General features: G+C 49.1%; 1 protein-coding gene across 9 annotated transcripts in view; it reads right to left on the minus strand.

Moving 5' to 3' along the window:
* Whrn (whirlin) overlaps positions 1-8,806 on the minus strand; it is an 81,176-nt gene extending 72,370 nt beyond the window's left edge. For 5 of the 9 annotated variants that reach the window (NM_001008793.2, NM_028640.2, NM_001008791.2 and 2 more), the window contains exon 1: positions 7,336-8,714. In NM_001008793.2, the coding sequence (NP_001008793.1) occupies positions 7,336-7,956 (621 nt within the window). In that variant the 5' untranslated portion in view covers positions 7,957-8,714. Of the gene's footprint in view, positions 1-7,335 lie in introns of all 9 variants that reach the window. The other 4 variants (XR_001784212.2, XR_001784211.2, XR_390346.4 and 1 more) reach the window with 1 other exon arrangement.
* Between the last annotated feature and the right edge of the window lie 6,497 nt (positions 8,807-15,303).

Raw genomic sequence — 15,303 nt, forward strand, 5'->3', positions numbered from 1 at the left:
TGTGCACATGACTCTGCAATTCAAGCAGCTACAGGCGACAGCACAGGCCCCAAGTCCCGCTATGTTTCTTCCAATAATACTTAAAAGCAAAGCAAAACAAACAAGCAACAGAACCCAAGTAATTAAGCTGGCACACTAAAAGGTTTTCAAAACCACATTAGAGCCACTGATATTTTCCACTGTGGTGCTTGCAAGTGGGATCCATGGCCAGATTTTTCCAACCTTGACTAGGCAATGAGATAATGAACAATGGCGTGCTTGTGAGGATCGTGAGTTATATTCAGCACTGGGGATGTCTGAGTCACAGAGAGATGAGGAGGCCTGCCCAAGATCACAGCTAAGAGGTGAATCCAGACCCATCTCCAAACTCCATCTACAGACCACTTTCCCTTAGGAAACCATGTATCAGCTGACCTTACACACGAGGACGATGCTCAAAGGGTGGATGGGGTTGCGTGGGGTTTGAGGGTGGCCAGGTGGGCCCAACTTGTTAATTCTATTTCGAGATAGGGTCTCCTATAGCCCAGGAATTAGAGAACTCCACATGTAACCAAGATGACCTTGAATTTCTGATTCTCCTGCCTCAATTTCTCCAGTGCTGGACCTATAGGTGTGTACCCCACCACGCACAGTTTATGTGGTCCTACAGATTGAAGCCAGGACTTCACGTATATGGGGCAAGCCCTCTACCCAGTGAATCCATCCCCAGCACCTCTGGGTAAGTATGTGTGTGGATAAATGTTGTTAGAGGTGGGGAATCCTAACACAAGCAGAACTTCCCAAACTTCAGTGTGGGTGGGACTTGAGCTTGACTGGAGGCGTGGTTAACAATTCTAACTCTGGCTTAAAGATTAACATGTGTGAATTAACAACTTGGCAGCACACTCTAGATAATTATAAATACCCCTGTTTCCTACTAGTTAGTTTGCTTATTTATTTATCTATTATTTGTTTATTTAGAATCTTTCTATACAGTCCAGGCTGGCCTGGCTCTATCTGTGAAACTTAGGTTGGCCTCAAATACATGGTCCTGCCTTGCCCTCTTGGAGAATTGGTTCTAGGCATGTGCCATCATACCTGGTTGCAAATGCCCTTTCTAACCTCACTTTTCTATGTCCCTTCTTGCAGCCTGCAGCTTTAGAACCCAGGAACAAGGCCATCTTGGGACTACTACTTGGGTAAGGCTGATACATTCGTTTTGCATTCTGAGTCAAGAGGATGCTGATATTAGCAAAGTCAGGTGGGGAGGGAAGAAGAACCACGAAGCTGGCTGCCAGCTGAAGCCGGGCCACAGCCAACTTAGCAGAAGGAAGAGGGATTCTCAGCGGAGAAGGAGGCAAAGGTGCTGGGACTGGGAAAGAAAAGAAACGGATTCACTTCTACAGTCCTGAAGGATGCTGCGTTTGAAGGGCAGGTGTGGTTACTGGAGGCCTAGCCTGGTGCATGCTGGGGCTTCCTGAAGGTTAAAATTGCTTTAATAAGAGCCCCAAAGCCAGATGAACCTCACCCCAAATTGGCTCATTGATTGCATGGGAATGCATAAACAATTCTATTTTGGAACCACAGACACAATCACACTGCTGAAATAACTCACTTCTGGGAACGTGAATGAAAATGAAGAGCAAAGTGATAAATTTACTTGCCAACAGGGTCTCACAGAGTGGATGTAGGCCACAGAAGGTGAGAAAAGCTGTTGCCTCCCCAGACATATACTATGGCTTTTTAAAGTCTTTAAATAAAATAGATGTAGAGAGTTTCAAATGCATTTTCACTGGTCCTTCGTCAGCTAGCCAGAACCATCTCGGAAGGAGGCAGGTGGCAGTTCTATGCCCATTTCACCGTTCCGTGACCGAGGTTCAGTCAACAGTGTGCAAAGCACACACAAGAGCTTAGGACTGCCCTTGGGTTTCCACTCAGTGTGTACACAAGGACTTCCTTAGATATCACACTCAGGAATGAAGGAACCCTTACTAGCTAGGGTCAGGACATCATTTATTGAAGTGCCTACAGGGAGCTCCTGGAGGCATGGTGGGCCTACAGAAACAAACAAGGCTGTCAGTATTGGCTTTATGTGGTAAGGAGGTGGATGGTTGGCAAACATAAGGCACTGCCCATCTGTGGTGAAAGATGTGATAAAAGGAACCAAAAGAGGATCAAGGGCTACAAAGACAGCACAGGGTGAGGATACTGCTTTCAAAACGGAGGCAAGAATGCAAAGGCACCAGGATGCCACAAACTTGAAATGTTTGGTGACCTGTGGATGCCACTGGAACTATGCCCTGCTACTTGACACACTAGGAGCAGGGGTTGTGTCCTACTCCTGTGTGACTTCCAAAGCCACACAGGTATGTGGCTCAGAGAATGGACGGACAAATGTCTCTAGTGGACAATGAGATGAGCAGAAACATATAACTTTGCTTTGAGGTAAGAGTCTCTGAGTAACTTTCAAATGGCCCCCACTGCCAGGCTCAAGTTAAGACATCTGCCTGCCTCTCAGAGGGATAAGGAAATCGAAGCAAGGCGCATGCATGTTCTCTGACCCTCGGCCCTGCTGCCTGCAGCTGGTAGCTGGAACTGGGGGAGAGCGGTGGAAAGCCTGCTTCCCGCTCTGCACCTGCCCGCCTGTGAAAGTAAAAGGAAATGTCGCAGCCCAGAAACTTTCAGAGAGCACCCCCATCCCGTGGCACAATTAGACATCTGTGTGAGCTTAGATTCCAGCTTGCATTCTCGCTTGGGGGTTTAAAGAGAAAAGATGAAGAAAAAGAAAAAAGAAAAGAAAAGAAAAAGAAAGAAGAACGGGCGTGCAAAGATTGGTATTTCAGCCTCCAGCTCCTTCTAGCCATTTAATGTCATTTCTTCTAATCAGATTCTCTGGTCCTGGCTGGGGACTGAAGTGATGTGCCTAAGCAATGGGGACCAAAAGCCATAAAAGAGCCTTGCTAGAAAGCCAGTTGGAGCCCTAATCCCCTCCAAATGCCAGCTTCTATGCAAAGCCCTTTGCAGAACTGAGGAGAGATTAAGAATCCAAGAAGACATGCATGAGCAGACAGGAGAGCACAGGACGACTGGCCTGCACTTGACAGGTGCACGTGGGGCTGTGTATGTATGTGGCTGGAGGCAGGCAGAGGTGCACACACAAAAGCTGGGGGTATGGGAGTGGGGGGCCCACACACTTCTCTCTGCAGCTCCATCAAATGAGCACCTGAGGCTAGTCGTATACAGCCCTGGGGTTGTCAGCAGATGGGGATGACAGAAGTACCAAAGCTGATTCTCTACCTCTTTCATGTCCAGCTTCAAGTCAGAAGACAAGAAATCTACCAGACCGGCAAGGCTTCAATACAAGGGCAGTACTGAAAAAAAACGTTGCTTTGATTTAACAGCAAATAACCGGCTGCAAGAGGATTTGCCTGCCACAAGCATCCTTTTCTAAAGCCTCAAGTGTCAGCCTGAGCCAAATAAAAATACAAGACTGCATTAAAGACAGAGACCTCTTCCTGGGCCTGCACTGTGGGTATGAGACTATCAAGGGCTTTCTGACTCTGCAAGTCACGGCTGACAGGGTTCATGAGAACCAAGAATTGTTGCAGGGCCAGAGAAGAGAGACTGTATACCCATGGTTTCCAACTGGAGCCCAGGAAGAGACCAGGTGCAAGAAAGTAGGCTTCAGATCCAAATCTGGAAGTGATAAAAGTATATGTATATATATATATATATATATATATATATATATATAGTGGCTTCACTAACCAAGACCATGTAAAATGACAACTGTGTCATTTTTTGAACCTGCTGAACCAAATATAATGACTTGTATTAATTTTGACAGATTCTTCCTGGGTCATTATGCAAAGGAAGGGGCAAAGTGATCGTTCTAATTAATTGGAAGGACCCACAAACGCTTCTTAATGTCTGGAACATTTCAGATTCTAATTTGCTACTCACTCAGATTTACCTGTGGGAATGCTGGGGCTGCAATGAAGGCTGTTTAATTTTTATGAAGCATGCACGCACACACACACACACACACACACACACACACACACACTACCTGTATTAACAAGGGACTAAAACATCCAGTGGGTGAGTGGGCTTGATCTCCAGTGGTCCCAAGATGCTCCTGTTTGTGTCCCAGTCCTACTGGCAATTCCCACTCCCTTTGGACTCACACCAGGGCTGGTGTTCTTGGGTCGAGAGATGGGGGTGAGAGACGACAGCCGGGCCCATCAGTACAGTGTGTAACACATGGATTTCCCGATTTAGCACAAAGTTACCCAGGAGTGCCAAGCTTCTCTTCTCCCAAACCTTAGCCAATTCTCTTGCCTTAATTGAAGGCAATTCCAAAAGAACAAGAGCGCAGCAGATCAGACGGTCTACCTGCCTTCTGGGTAGCACATTTCAAGCAAATCACGAACTTCCAGCGCTGGGAAGGACCTTGGACAGCCCCAGACTCATCCAGCCTAGAGCAGATGATATCAGAGACTTGTCCAAGGTCACACATAGCAAGCGTTCAGCAGAACTTAATACAGCAAGCAGTCTATGAACTTCCTGGCTGGAGACCTTTGCAAGGTATACTTTTCTTCTTTTAAATTCCTAGTTTAAATCTTATTCATTCCAAATAGCCTTTCTTTCTCTCTCTCTCTCTCTCTCTCTCTCTCTCTGTCAAAAACCAAACATTTCAACATAATTCTACATAGTAAGTGATTTGCTTAGTCAGGACCTGGCGCTGCTGATTTGATAGTTGGACTTTAAGAGAGGAACGGGAACCCTGTGGGCACTGGATAAAATCCTCAGCAAATCCCTTGCATGTCAATAGATGTAAGATCTACCAGGGAAAGAAGCTGAGTAAACTTTGTTTACTTGACCCTTCTCTTAAAAGCTGTGTTCCTCTTTGAAGCCCAGGGGCTCCAACACTTTTATTCTTAGACTTTATTTTAATTGGATTCTCGTTCTGTCGTATATGTATACATAGAATTAATCTCTCTTCTGGGAGACTTCTGAGCTTTAACTTCCTTTCTGCATCATAAACGAAAAATACAGATTTTTTAAAACTGAAAAGTGTCTTCTACTAAATAAAACAGGGGGGTTCTGGGACAGAAGCAAGATACTTGTGAATATTCAGGGACACTGAAAGAAGCCTGGAGCCCAGCTAGGACCATTTGGAGCCCTCTGAGCCCCACAGCTTGTGGCTGACCCCACATACAGAATTCCCACGTGATGGCCACTTGTGTCTCCTGGATCTCAGAGAAGGGACTTTCTACATTTTGTACAACTATGTCAACAGTTCTCCAGGTGTTTATGTGCACATGACACAGCCCTGCAGAGGTGTCCGCTGTCCTATGTTATCACTGTAAATCCTGTCCTCTTCATTACCTGGGTTTTGGATGAAACAACACCCATTTTGCCTGATGCTTCTGAAGGGCCCTAAGACCATGTGTCTGACACTGGTTACAAGAGGGGCTCCACTGGGCCAGAAACACACTGCACTTGCGAGTCAGCTCTGCTCACACAGGCTCCTGGGTTGCAGATGTCACAGTTCAAGGATGCTCCTGTTCCTATCCCATTCAACCTCAGGGTAAGTGTTCATTGCAGGCTTCCTAAACTATGCTAGGAGAGAGGAGGTGTCCCTCTGCAAGCAGGATGCAGGAGTTGGTGCTAGGTGCTAGGTGCTCCCTTGAGCACACAGCACAGCAGCACCCTGGAGCAGCTCAGGGAAGTTGAGGCACACGGTCCTGACAGTGTCCTCTTTGAGGCCAGAAACTGAATGTTCCAGCCAGATCTGAGGTGTAAACTGAAGAACGGGCCTGTGTTACTCATGTCCAGGTAGCCTTTTCAAAGTCTCTCACCTAGCTATGATTAAGTGACTGCAGGCTCTGTAAATTGCCACTAAGCTTGAATCCATGTTTATAAATGACATTTGGATCGAGTCTCTTTAGAGTATAAATTTATCATTTTGAGAACTTGGACCTCTTAGGAGAACACTAATGGAATATTTCTTCTTAGATATATGGGATGTAAGATAAAGAGGAGAAGATGTTTGGAGAGGGGTATGGGAGAATGTGAAGCCCACAAAGAGCTTTCTCTGCTGGTCCCCAGAATAATCAAAGTCCATTAGGCTTTCTCCAGAAAGGGAGAGAATTTTTCAGAAACCTCAGGGACCTCCCAAAAGGGGTCTCTGAGTAGAGAAGCAAACTAGACAGGCCAGTGTCAGAGACAGATGGTGGTATCCAAGGCGCACACACAAGCACTCAGCCCAACTCGCCTGGCCACGAGCCACTGAACACCACACAGCAAGCAGCCCAGGACTTTTGCTGCCTAGGAGTTTCCCAGCAGCCAGTGCGCCCTGTTTGGTACATCTGGATGAGGTGGACCAGGAGACCAGAGAATGGGGTGAGAGGGGCTCACACCACAGGTCAACCCAAACCTGGAGCAAGCATTTCTCCGTACAGGATGGATGCTGCCGTTCCTTTCCTTCAAACTCCTCACTTCTTGTTTAATAAGCAGTAGGGCTCAGGCTAAATACTTATGAGAGAAAGCTCCTTGGATCCACCCACGGACCAAACACTGTAGCTCATACTCCAACTGGCTGGCATTCACTCACCCTGGGTGATAAGATTAGCAAGCATGAATGCTCCTCCAGACAGATGGATTAGATTCCTACTAGCTGGTTGTGGTGAGGTTATTTTTCTCAATTGACAGATCCAAGAAAAACCGTGCTCAGTTTCATGGGACTCTGGGTTCATGGTCAGGGAGAAGCCAAGTTTGCAACAAAGTTAGGCGCCAGTTCTCTGGTCTGGCTTGTTCCAGCATACACTGGTTAGTCCACAAATAGAAGGATCAGCCCCAGCTCTGTGGTTACCCAGCCTCCTCCTGGGTTACTAGCAGTGGGGCAGAACTAACTTTCAGCGGCAAAAAGCCTACAGGATCCAGAAAACAGCACAGCAGCAATAAAGATGGGGGGGGTGGGGGGGGGTCTGGAGGGGGGAGAGCATCAATTACCCAATGTCAAGCAGGGGCTCTTTTCTAACACTTGTAAGGATCCACAGCCCTTTTCACATTTTATGACCAGGCATTTGCTTATGTTATACTGTGTATGTGCCTTAGCCTTTAGGTCACCTAAGGCAAGAATAACCATTTCCTCCGTGCTCAGAACACCGATCTGCGCCACAAATTAAATGTTCCTCTTTTAAAATCCGGTCAGGGAGGCAAAAATAAACCAACAACAAAGACCAGAAAGGTCAGGCGATTTGGTATAAAAGATAGCAGCACAGGCAACCGAAGAGGGAGCACTAAACTGCCTGTACTGTCCTCTAACGCTCCCATAAACCACAGCCCTACCTTGACAGCCTCCGCGTGGGTCACCCGGGCTAGAGATTTATCGTTGACGCGCAGAATCTGGTCCCCGACCCGCAACCCTTCCTTCTCTGCCAGGGAGCCCGGCTCCACTAGAGACACGTAGATGCCCACGCCGTGTTCCGAGCCCCCGCGGATGCTGAAGCCCAAGCCCTCGTGGGCCTTGGCGCGCCGCAGGCTCACGAGTCGCACCTCCCCGGGCCCCGCGCCGTCGGGAGCGGCCCAGGCGGGCTGCCTGTAGGGGGTGGTGGCTGGCAGGTAGAGGCCCTCGGCCGTGTACTGGTCGAAGAGCAGCTGGTCGGAGCGCGGGATGACCAGACGCAGCATGGGCAGCAGACGCCGCTTGACCGGGCTGTCCAGCAGGACGCGCAGGGTGCGCACCAGGTCGAAGACGTTGCGGCGCGCGTGGTACGCGTTGAGGCAGTGAGTGAACTGCTCCCGCTCGGGCTCGCTCAGCAGCGCCGTGAGCGCTTGGTGCAGCTGGCGCACGTTGGCAGACAGCAGCCGCAACCCCGCGCCCCCGCCGCCGCCCGCCGCCGCCGCCGCCGAGCCCAGCGAGCCGGTGGAGGACGAGCTCACCGACAGGCCGTCCAGCTGTGCGTTCATCTCCCCGCCGAGGCCCGGCCGCACTCGGGGCGCGCGGCGCGGGGCGGCAGCTGCACCTGCGGCCAGAGGCGCGACAGCTGGATTCCCCGGGGCGCGGAGGTCACGGCTGGAGTCTGGGTTTGGGGTAGACGCGGAGTCACCGGCTGCAGTCTAGACTGGCCCGGAGAGCGGAGACGACGGCTGCAGGGTGGGTTGGGGAGGTGCAGGTGAGCTAGAGCGCTGGCTGGATCCTGGGGAGGTGGCAGGGACAGCGGCTGGTGTCCCAGGGGCGCGAAGGCAGGTGAAACTGGAATTCGGAGGACGAAGAGACGGCGGCTGCAATCCTGAGGACCGCGGCGGGATCCTGGGGGGACAAAGAGTTGGCGCCTGGAGGCCGGAGGTCGTGGAGACTGCGGCTGGAGGCCGGGGGGAGCGAGAACAGCAGCTACATGCCGGAAGGCGCGGGGACCGTGCGTGGCCGCAGTGGGGGGCGCAGCCACGCCGCCCGCCCCGTCACACCATGTCCGGGGCTCCCCCAGCCGAGATGCCCGTTCCTCTAGGGCTGGGGGACCCCAAAGTCAGAAAGAAGTTAGGGCGCCGGTCAATCTAGGCTCAGAGTCCGGAGCAGTCGCAGCCAGAGGAGCCACGCGGGCGTCCGGCGGGGGGTGCGGGGCATGTCCCGGGCCGCCCACCATGCAGCAGCCCGGGCCCCCGCGCCCCAACGCCGCCCGGGCGCACACGGAGCCACGCGGCCGGGAGCCCGGACTTTGCGAACTGTTGAGCAGCTCTGGGCTGAGTCTTCCAGCGAGTTCCGACGCCGCCGCCGTCGCCAGCCGGGACTTGGCCCCGCCCCCTCGCCCCTCCCCCTCCCCGCCCCGTCCCCCCGCGGGCTCTTCAGGAAATGACGTCCCGCCTGGCGCGCCTGGCTGTTGCCTGGAGACGGGGTGAAACAGTCCGGCCCCAAGGAAGAAAGGGGTGAAAGTGGGGGTGAAAGAAAGCAGGAGGAGCCCTGGGCCCCTGCGAAGTCTTCCCACTTCCTCAGCCCAGGGGTGAAAGATGGGGTCCTAAAAGCTGCGCTTTCCGGCGATCACAGCTCGATTCCAGGGTCGCTTTGGAGCAATTAGCCGGTTTGCCAATTCACAATTGGGGAAAATGGCCAACTTTTGGCCTCTAAAATAATAGATGCTTCATGCTCTGCTTTTCTGCCTTAAAATGTTGTTCCTGCAGCTTGCACACGTGCTGACTGCAAGTTTAAGTGAGTATGTGGACGATAATCGGTCACCTGCTCTGCACATGAGAAGAATATAAGCCACACAGGTGCCATCAGGAGCCAAGTCCTGTGCTGGGATAGATCAGCCTGGGCCCCTTCCTCTGGTGCTCTCCGGAGTGGGGGGGGGGGGGGGAGGGGGGAGTGGGGGAAAGCAAGGAGCTGTTATCAGAACTGTAAAGTATGCAAACACACACACATGCATTTAAAACTAAGTCTGGAGTAGGAATGTCACTTGTACCAACTGTTAGGTCCCGCTTGTGATCTTTTCCACACTGAGGGAACAGGGTGAAGGTTACATGACAACTCTATATACAGTCTTTAAAAAAAACATATTTTATATGGAAAGATGTCAGAATACACAGTCTAAAGTCTGTCATCTGATACCCACTCTCCTAAACACTATCACAGGAAAAACTCGGCTTCTAGTCAAAGAAGTGTTCTAAGAAGATCTATAGTGCTTGACCTAGTCACCACTACATGCCATGTGGATCTCTTTAAACCTGAATTGCCTCTCCAGAGGTGTTCTGTGAAAAGCTGGTTTTTTTTCCCCTAAGACTGTCCTGGGTTGCCGTCACAGGAATGAAACGGCTGACTCTGATATGGGAGAAATAGAAAAAGAGAAGGATTATCTGGAGTGGCTTTGAGCTGGCTGCAGAAGGGTGTTTTGTTCCCTGGCTAGTTATTTACCTGTGCACTTGGTCATTCTTCATTCAACATTTGCCAAGCACCCGTTCTGCTGCTTGACCAAGCGGCATATGGTTGATGCTGGAGACCCAGGATAAAGAGTTGAAATCTTTGACCTCAAAGAGTCATAGTCTGGCAAAGGAAAGACGGTGTAGGTCAAGGTTAAAAACAAACAAACATAAAAAAGATAAGCATTAGGAGTGTCAAGATAGACCACAGTGAGGCGAGGAGACTAACAGGAATGGACTTTCTGGGCTGCAGAGATGTTTCCGCGGGTAAAGATATTTGCCACCAAGCCTGACCACCTGATTTTCATGCCTGGAACCAGCACGGTGGAAGGGGGAGAACCAACTCCTGCAAGCTGTCCTCTAATCTTCATGGTGCTTGTGGCACGTGTAGCAACCCTGTAGCACATAATAAACGAATAAGTAAATAAAATATTTTAAAAGAAGAATCTTTCTGAGTAATGGGAAGCCACAGGGAGATTTCTAACACTGTAGTTTAATGCAGTCCCAAAATGGAGGCAAAGAATTAAAGTTCTCCTTTCCCCAAAGCTCTCCCCTTCTTTTCACACAGACCTGAGTTGAATTGATGCCCAGTGAACATATTTCACAGGGCGTCACAAAGTGATGTCTTAAGTAGCCAATTGAGTGACCCTTTGACATCTGTCTTACAGCTCTGCGTGTAGCAGTCCGTGCTATGCATCCTTATTTCTTCTTGCCGACCCTAGTTGAAGTCTTTAATGCAACCAGAACAAGTTATTTAAGGAGAGAATCTGTTCCAACCCCTCCCCTCATGTATTAATGACATACCTCGAAATGCCACCACACGGGACTTAATTGCATGCAGTTCGGGTTTTCTGCAAATGTATTTCATGCTTAGTGTTCAGTTAGTTTGTGTTCTAATTATAATTGCTGTGATTGGTTTGATAAATGCAGCCCAGGAGCTAAGATTCCCCACTCCCAATATTTCCTTTCTGTGCAAAGGATGTTTTCGAGAATATTTTGCTTCGGGCAGCAGAAGCCTCTGTGCTAACAGCCTTAGGGAAAAAGGAAACACTTTCTTCTGCAAACATCGGGCACCATCTGGGAAGGCTGTGCTATTGTTTAGCTTCATAGAGGTTGATCTGAGAGAGCAGAGCGAGAACCGAGGGAAGGACAAATGGGAACTTTCCCATCCATCTTGCATAACCACCTTCGTATCAGTTTGCAGTGTGTCCCTCAGAGAGGCAACGTGTAACTGTGCTCAAACCTCAAGAATCCTATTTCATGAGTGAAGATGTGTTTGTCTGTCAAGAAATAAGCTCTCAGAAATTCAAGCTGCCTGGACTCCTGGGGGCTGTACTGCCTTCAGGCCCTTGAATGAAATAGGAATCAAGAGTTCCTGTTTGGCCTTGGCTGCATACTGCCCTCTTCAGAGCTAAAATAGTATTTTCCTGCAATCGCAGACATCCCCCCACCCCTCCCCTTTTCTAAAGCTAACTTTCACCCCAGTGCTGGAAACTGACCCCACTAGGTACACAGGCTAAATAAGACCTCAGACAACTGATCAATACCCTAAGCCAGGGTTCTCCAAGACAAGATCTCACTGTGCAGCTCAGACTCTCCTGGAACTTGATATGTAGCTCAGGCTAACCTTGAACTCATGATCCACCCGCTTCAACCTTCAAAGCAACACCACATCCAGCACCAAGGCCACTTTTAATTGTTCACTGTTGATAACCAACTTGAGCCAACCCTTCTAGTCCAGATGTTTCTGGAAATCTGGACTTGAGCAACCGGAAAGACAGAGCAGGAGAAAGAATGAATGGTGTTGCCTTTTGTGCTTAGCACAACTTACAAGTGCTGAGATATGCTCGTTGCTGAGCTGGACTTTTGTTTGTTGTTTGACTCTTAGTGACTTCTGCATTACTGTGATCAAAATATCTGACAAAAACAAGTGTGTGTGTGTGTGTGTGTGTGTGTGTGTGTGTGTTTATGTGTGTGTTCATGATTCCAGAAAGTTCAGTCCATCATGGTGATGACACCATAGCCCAGGAATTCACGTCATGACTGGCTAGGAAGTAGAGTGGGACAAGAAATAACCAGGGACCCTATGATTACCAGAGGCTGTCTCCAGTGGCCCACCTCCTGCAACCTGGCCCCACCTCCTGCAACCTGGCCCCACCTCCCAAGTCTCTCAAACCTCCCAATACAGTGTCATCGGCTTGGAGCTAGCTATTCAAACCATAAGCCCTTGGAATTCCTTTTCAGGTTCAGGACACAACGGTTTTGAATGCAAGCTACACGTTTCATGCCCTATGCGTCACATGAAGCATGTGACACACAGGAGGACAGGACATTACTGGTGACTTCCTTCTCCCTCTTTTTATTGCAATCTTTAAAAGCCCTTTTCCATTCATTCCATAGTTATTCGGAGCCTCTCTCCTTCCCTCTAATTCACTGAAATGTCTCCTCAGAAGGTGATAGAGATTAATTTAACTTGAGATGCATTTCCCGTGGGACATATAGAATTATCTGTAGCTGGTGGTTTTTTTTTTTTTTGAACAGCTCTGTTTTAAGCAATTATATGTTTTATTCACTCACTCCTACCAGCAAGTACAAGAGATTCCATCACCACTGTCGTCCTCTTCCTGGTAGAACAGAGAGGATGTAGAGATGCCAGGAGGCAACTATCCTGAGGATGAGAGGGATACCCACATGGAGAGTTGGGCTTTTGGACCAGGAGAGTCTCATTCCAGAGTTTGATTATCAATCTCTGTAGTGTAGAGTCTCCCAGATGTGTGGTTCAGAGATGTCAAGTTGGGCCATCCTTCCTGCTGGGATCAGTCAAGGACCACATTTCTTCCACGAATGTGAATATTTTCTTTAGAGAATTTGAGATGAGAACTCACAGGTTAATAACTCACAGTCCCTGACTGGTAAGCTGACAGTTTGTGCTATAAAGACAGAGTAGAGGCTTAGTAAAGAAAATATCATTGAGAGAGATCCTTCATGGGGAGGATTTGGGGACCTTCAGATTTCTCAGCTCAGATACGGGGGCTCAAAGCTATCCGATGCTGGGTGCCATGGGGAACTCATTCCAGCGTGAAGACTCCTGGCAGCAAGGACATTAACAACCAGAGCTATCGCTGGTGCTGCAGGACCACAGCCTGTCTCTTCTGCAAATGTCAGTGGGGATGGATGATATCAGCAGAGAAATGGGAAACAGTTTCCTCTACGACCGGTAGATAGCACCGACAATATTGATGGAAGCACAGGGAGATAAGAGAGAGGAGAGAAAAGAGAAAGCACCAAAAAACCAGCGAACGACAGGAGAGAGACGGGTATTTATCTTGCCTTGGGTATAATCTGCAAAGAGTCTGATTCATGGTCACAGAGATTCATGTGACTTGCTTGTAAGAAAGCTGTCAGAGCAGCGAGTTGATCCCCAACTTAACAATTCTGTTCTTTATTACCTTTGTGACCTTGAGCAAAGCAGGGAGAACTTCCTCACTAGAATTTCCTTATCTGTAATGTTGGGTGGACGATGCTGATGCTGATTGTGCTGATGTATGCAAAGTCAGCTCCTACAACGCTCGGAATTCATCTCAGTTAACGCTTTTTCCACATGGGAACACAACTCCTTTATCAGCCTGGGGACGAGCACATGGAAGGTGCTCCTCCATGTGAGTAATTCCTTACTTTCCTCCCTCTGGCCTCGGTCTTACAGACACAACCACGGGGCTGAGATGGCTGCTGTCTTGCCCACCATCCCCACACAGCCAGCGGTGCCCCTTCAAGCTCTTTAAGTAGCAGGTAAATGGGCAAGATCTTGGATGGGTGCAGAAGGCTCTGTGCCACCTGAGCATCATTCTTCTTTATTCTTCCCCATCATTACTACTCTGACTCTAAGGATGAGCGTCTGGGCTGAGACAGAGCCATTTCTCTGAGGTCTGCCGACTTACTCCCTGTGCTTTGTAGTAGCATGGCAGATGGGACTGGTGCCGGTTCCTCTCACACAGCTTTGGGGGAAATAGCACACTATCATGATAGCAAAAAATAAACCCCAGGGAGCCAATTTGTGAGCTGGAAGTGGGCAGTGCAGGGTAAGTGACCTTATCAGGCTTGCTGTTCTATAATCCCACTGCCACGAGGTCTGTACAGCTCCCTTAATCAGGGGATTATGAATTGGTTACACTGGGACACTTACTCTCACCCGGCAAGGTTCAGATTAAGGAAACTCTGAGCTCCAATATCCTCACTTTGTTCATGATCTCAACAGTGCTAATGGGGGTGACCATCCCTGCATTCCCTCCATGGTCTTCAAGTACCTCTACTCTACTGATAGTGTTCTGAGAATTTAATAGATGTCACACCACTGTGGTCCCTATCTTCCTGGAACTGACTAAAGTCAGGGTGTGTTGAATTGTGGACATCAGATGTGACTGTAGGAACATCAGGACTTGTAAAGTGAGGGTTCCCAGCCAGAATCCCCTTCTCTGAGCCTCAGCTCCACCACTCGTGTCAGCACCACAGAACCACAAACAGCACTGTAGCCAGAGTTAGTAAAGTGGCTCCTGGTTATATAACCTTGGAGAAACCACATCTCTCCCAGCCTAGGCTTCTTTACCTATAAAGAGAGAGAGAGAGAGAGAGAGAGAGAGAGAGAGAGAGAGAGAGAGAGAGAGAGAGGGAGGGAGGGAGGGAAGGAGGGAGGGAGGGAGAGAGAGAGAGAGAGAGAGAGAGAGAGAGAGAGAGAGAGAGAGAGCACTAAATCAGGGATATGAAAAGGAGATAGTTAGAAAGCTAAGAGAGCAAACACATGTAAAGCAATTAGCACAGGGCTGGCTACAGAGAAGACCATTCCTGTGCTTGCAACTCTAGAGTCAGGCTGAGGATGCAGCTCCGTTGGTAGAATGCTTGCCTAGTATGCACAAAGCCCTAGGCTTGATCCCCAGCACCATACAAACCAGGTATGGTAGCAATAAGCCTATAATCCCAGGCTTCAGGCATAAATTTGAGGTCATCCTTAGCTACATTATGGGTTCAAGGCCAGCCTGGGATCTGTGAGATCCTGTATTAAAAACAAAACTTATGAGATACCTGACTTTTTGTGTAATTGTCTCCTTCCTTCACTAGTGCTTTGGGAAACTTTGTTTCTGAAGGAGATTGCAATTGTAAATGCTGTGTGTGGTGACAAACCTGTGCTGTTGGGCAATTCCTCCATTCCTCCGTGCCTCAGACTCCCCATTTATGGTGAAAGGATCTTGGAGGTGGTGATCTGTGAGCCTTCTTGGCTCCAAGAATTGATTTTTTTCTGTGTGTGTGTGTGTGTGTGTGTGTGTGTGTGTGTGTGTGTGTGTAGGTCAGAGGACAACCTGCTGGGATTAGTTCTCTTCTCATACCATGAGGGTACTGAGGATCGAACCCAGG

This window comes from Mus musculus, chromosome 4 (assembly GCF_000001635.26).
Source record: "Mus musculus strain C57BL/6J chromosome 4, GRCm38.p6 C57BL/6J".
NCBI lineage: Eukaryota > Metazoa > Chordata > Mammalia > Rodentia > Muridae > Mus > Mus musculus.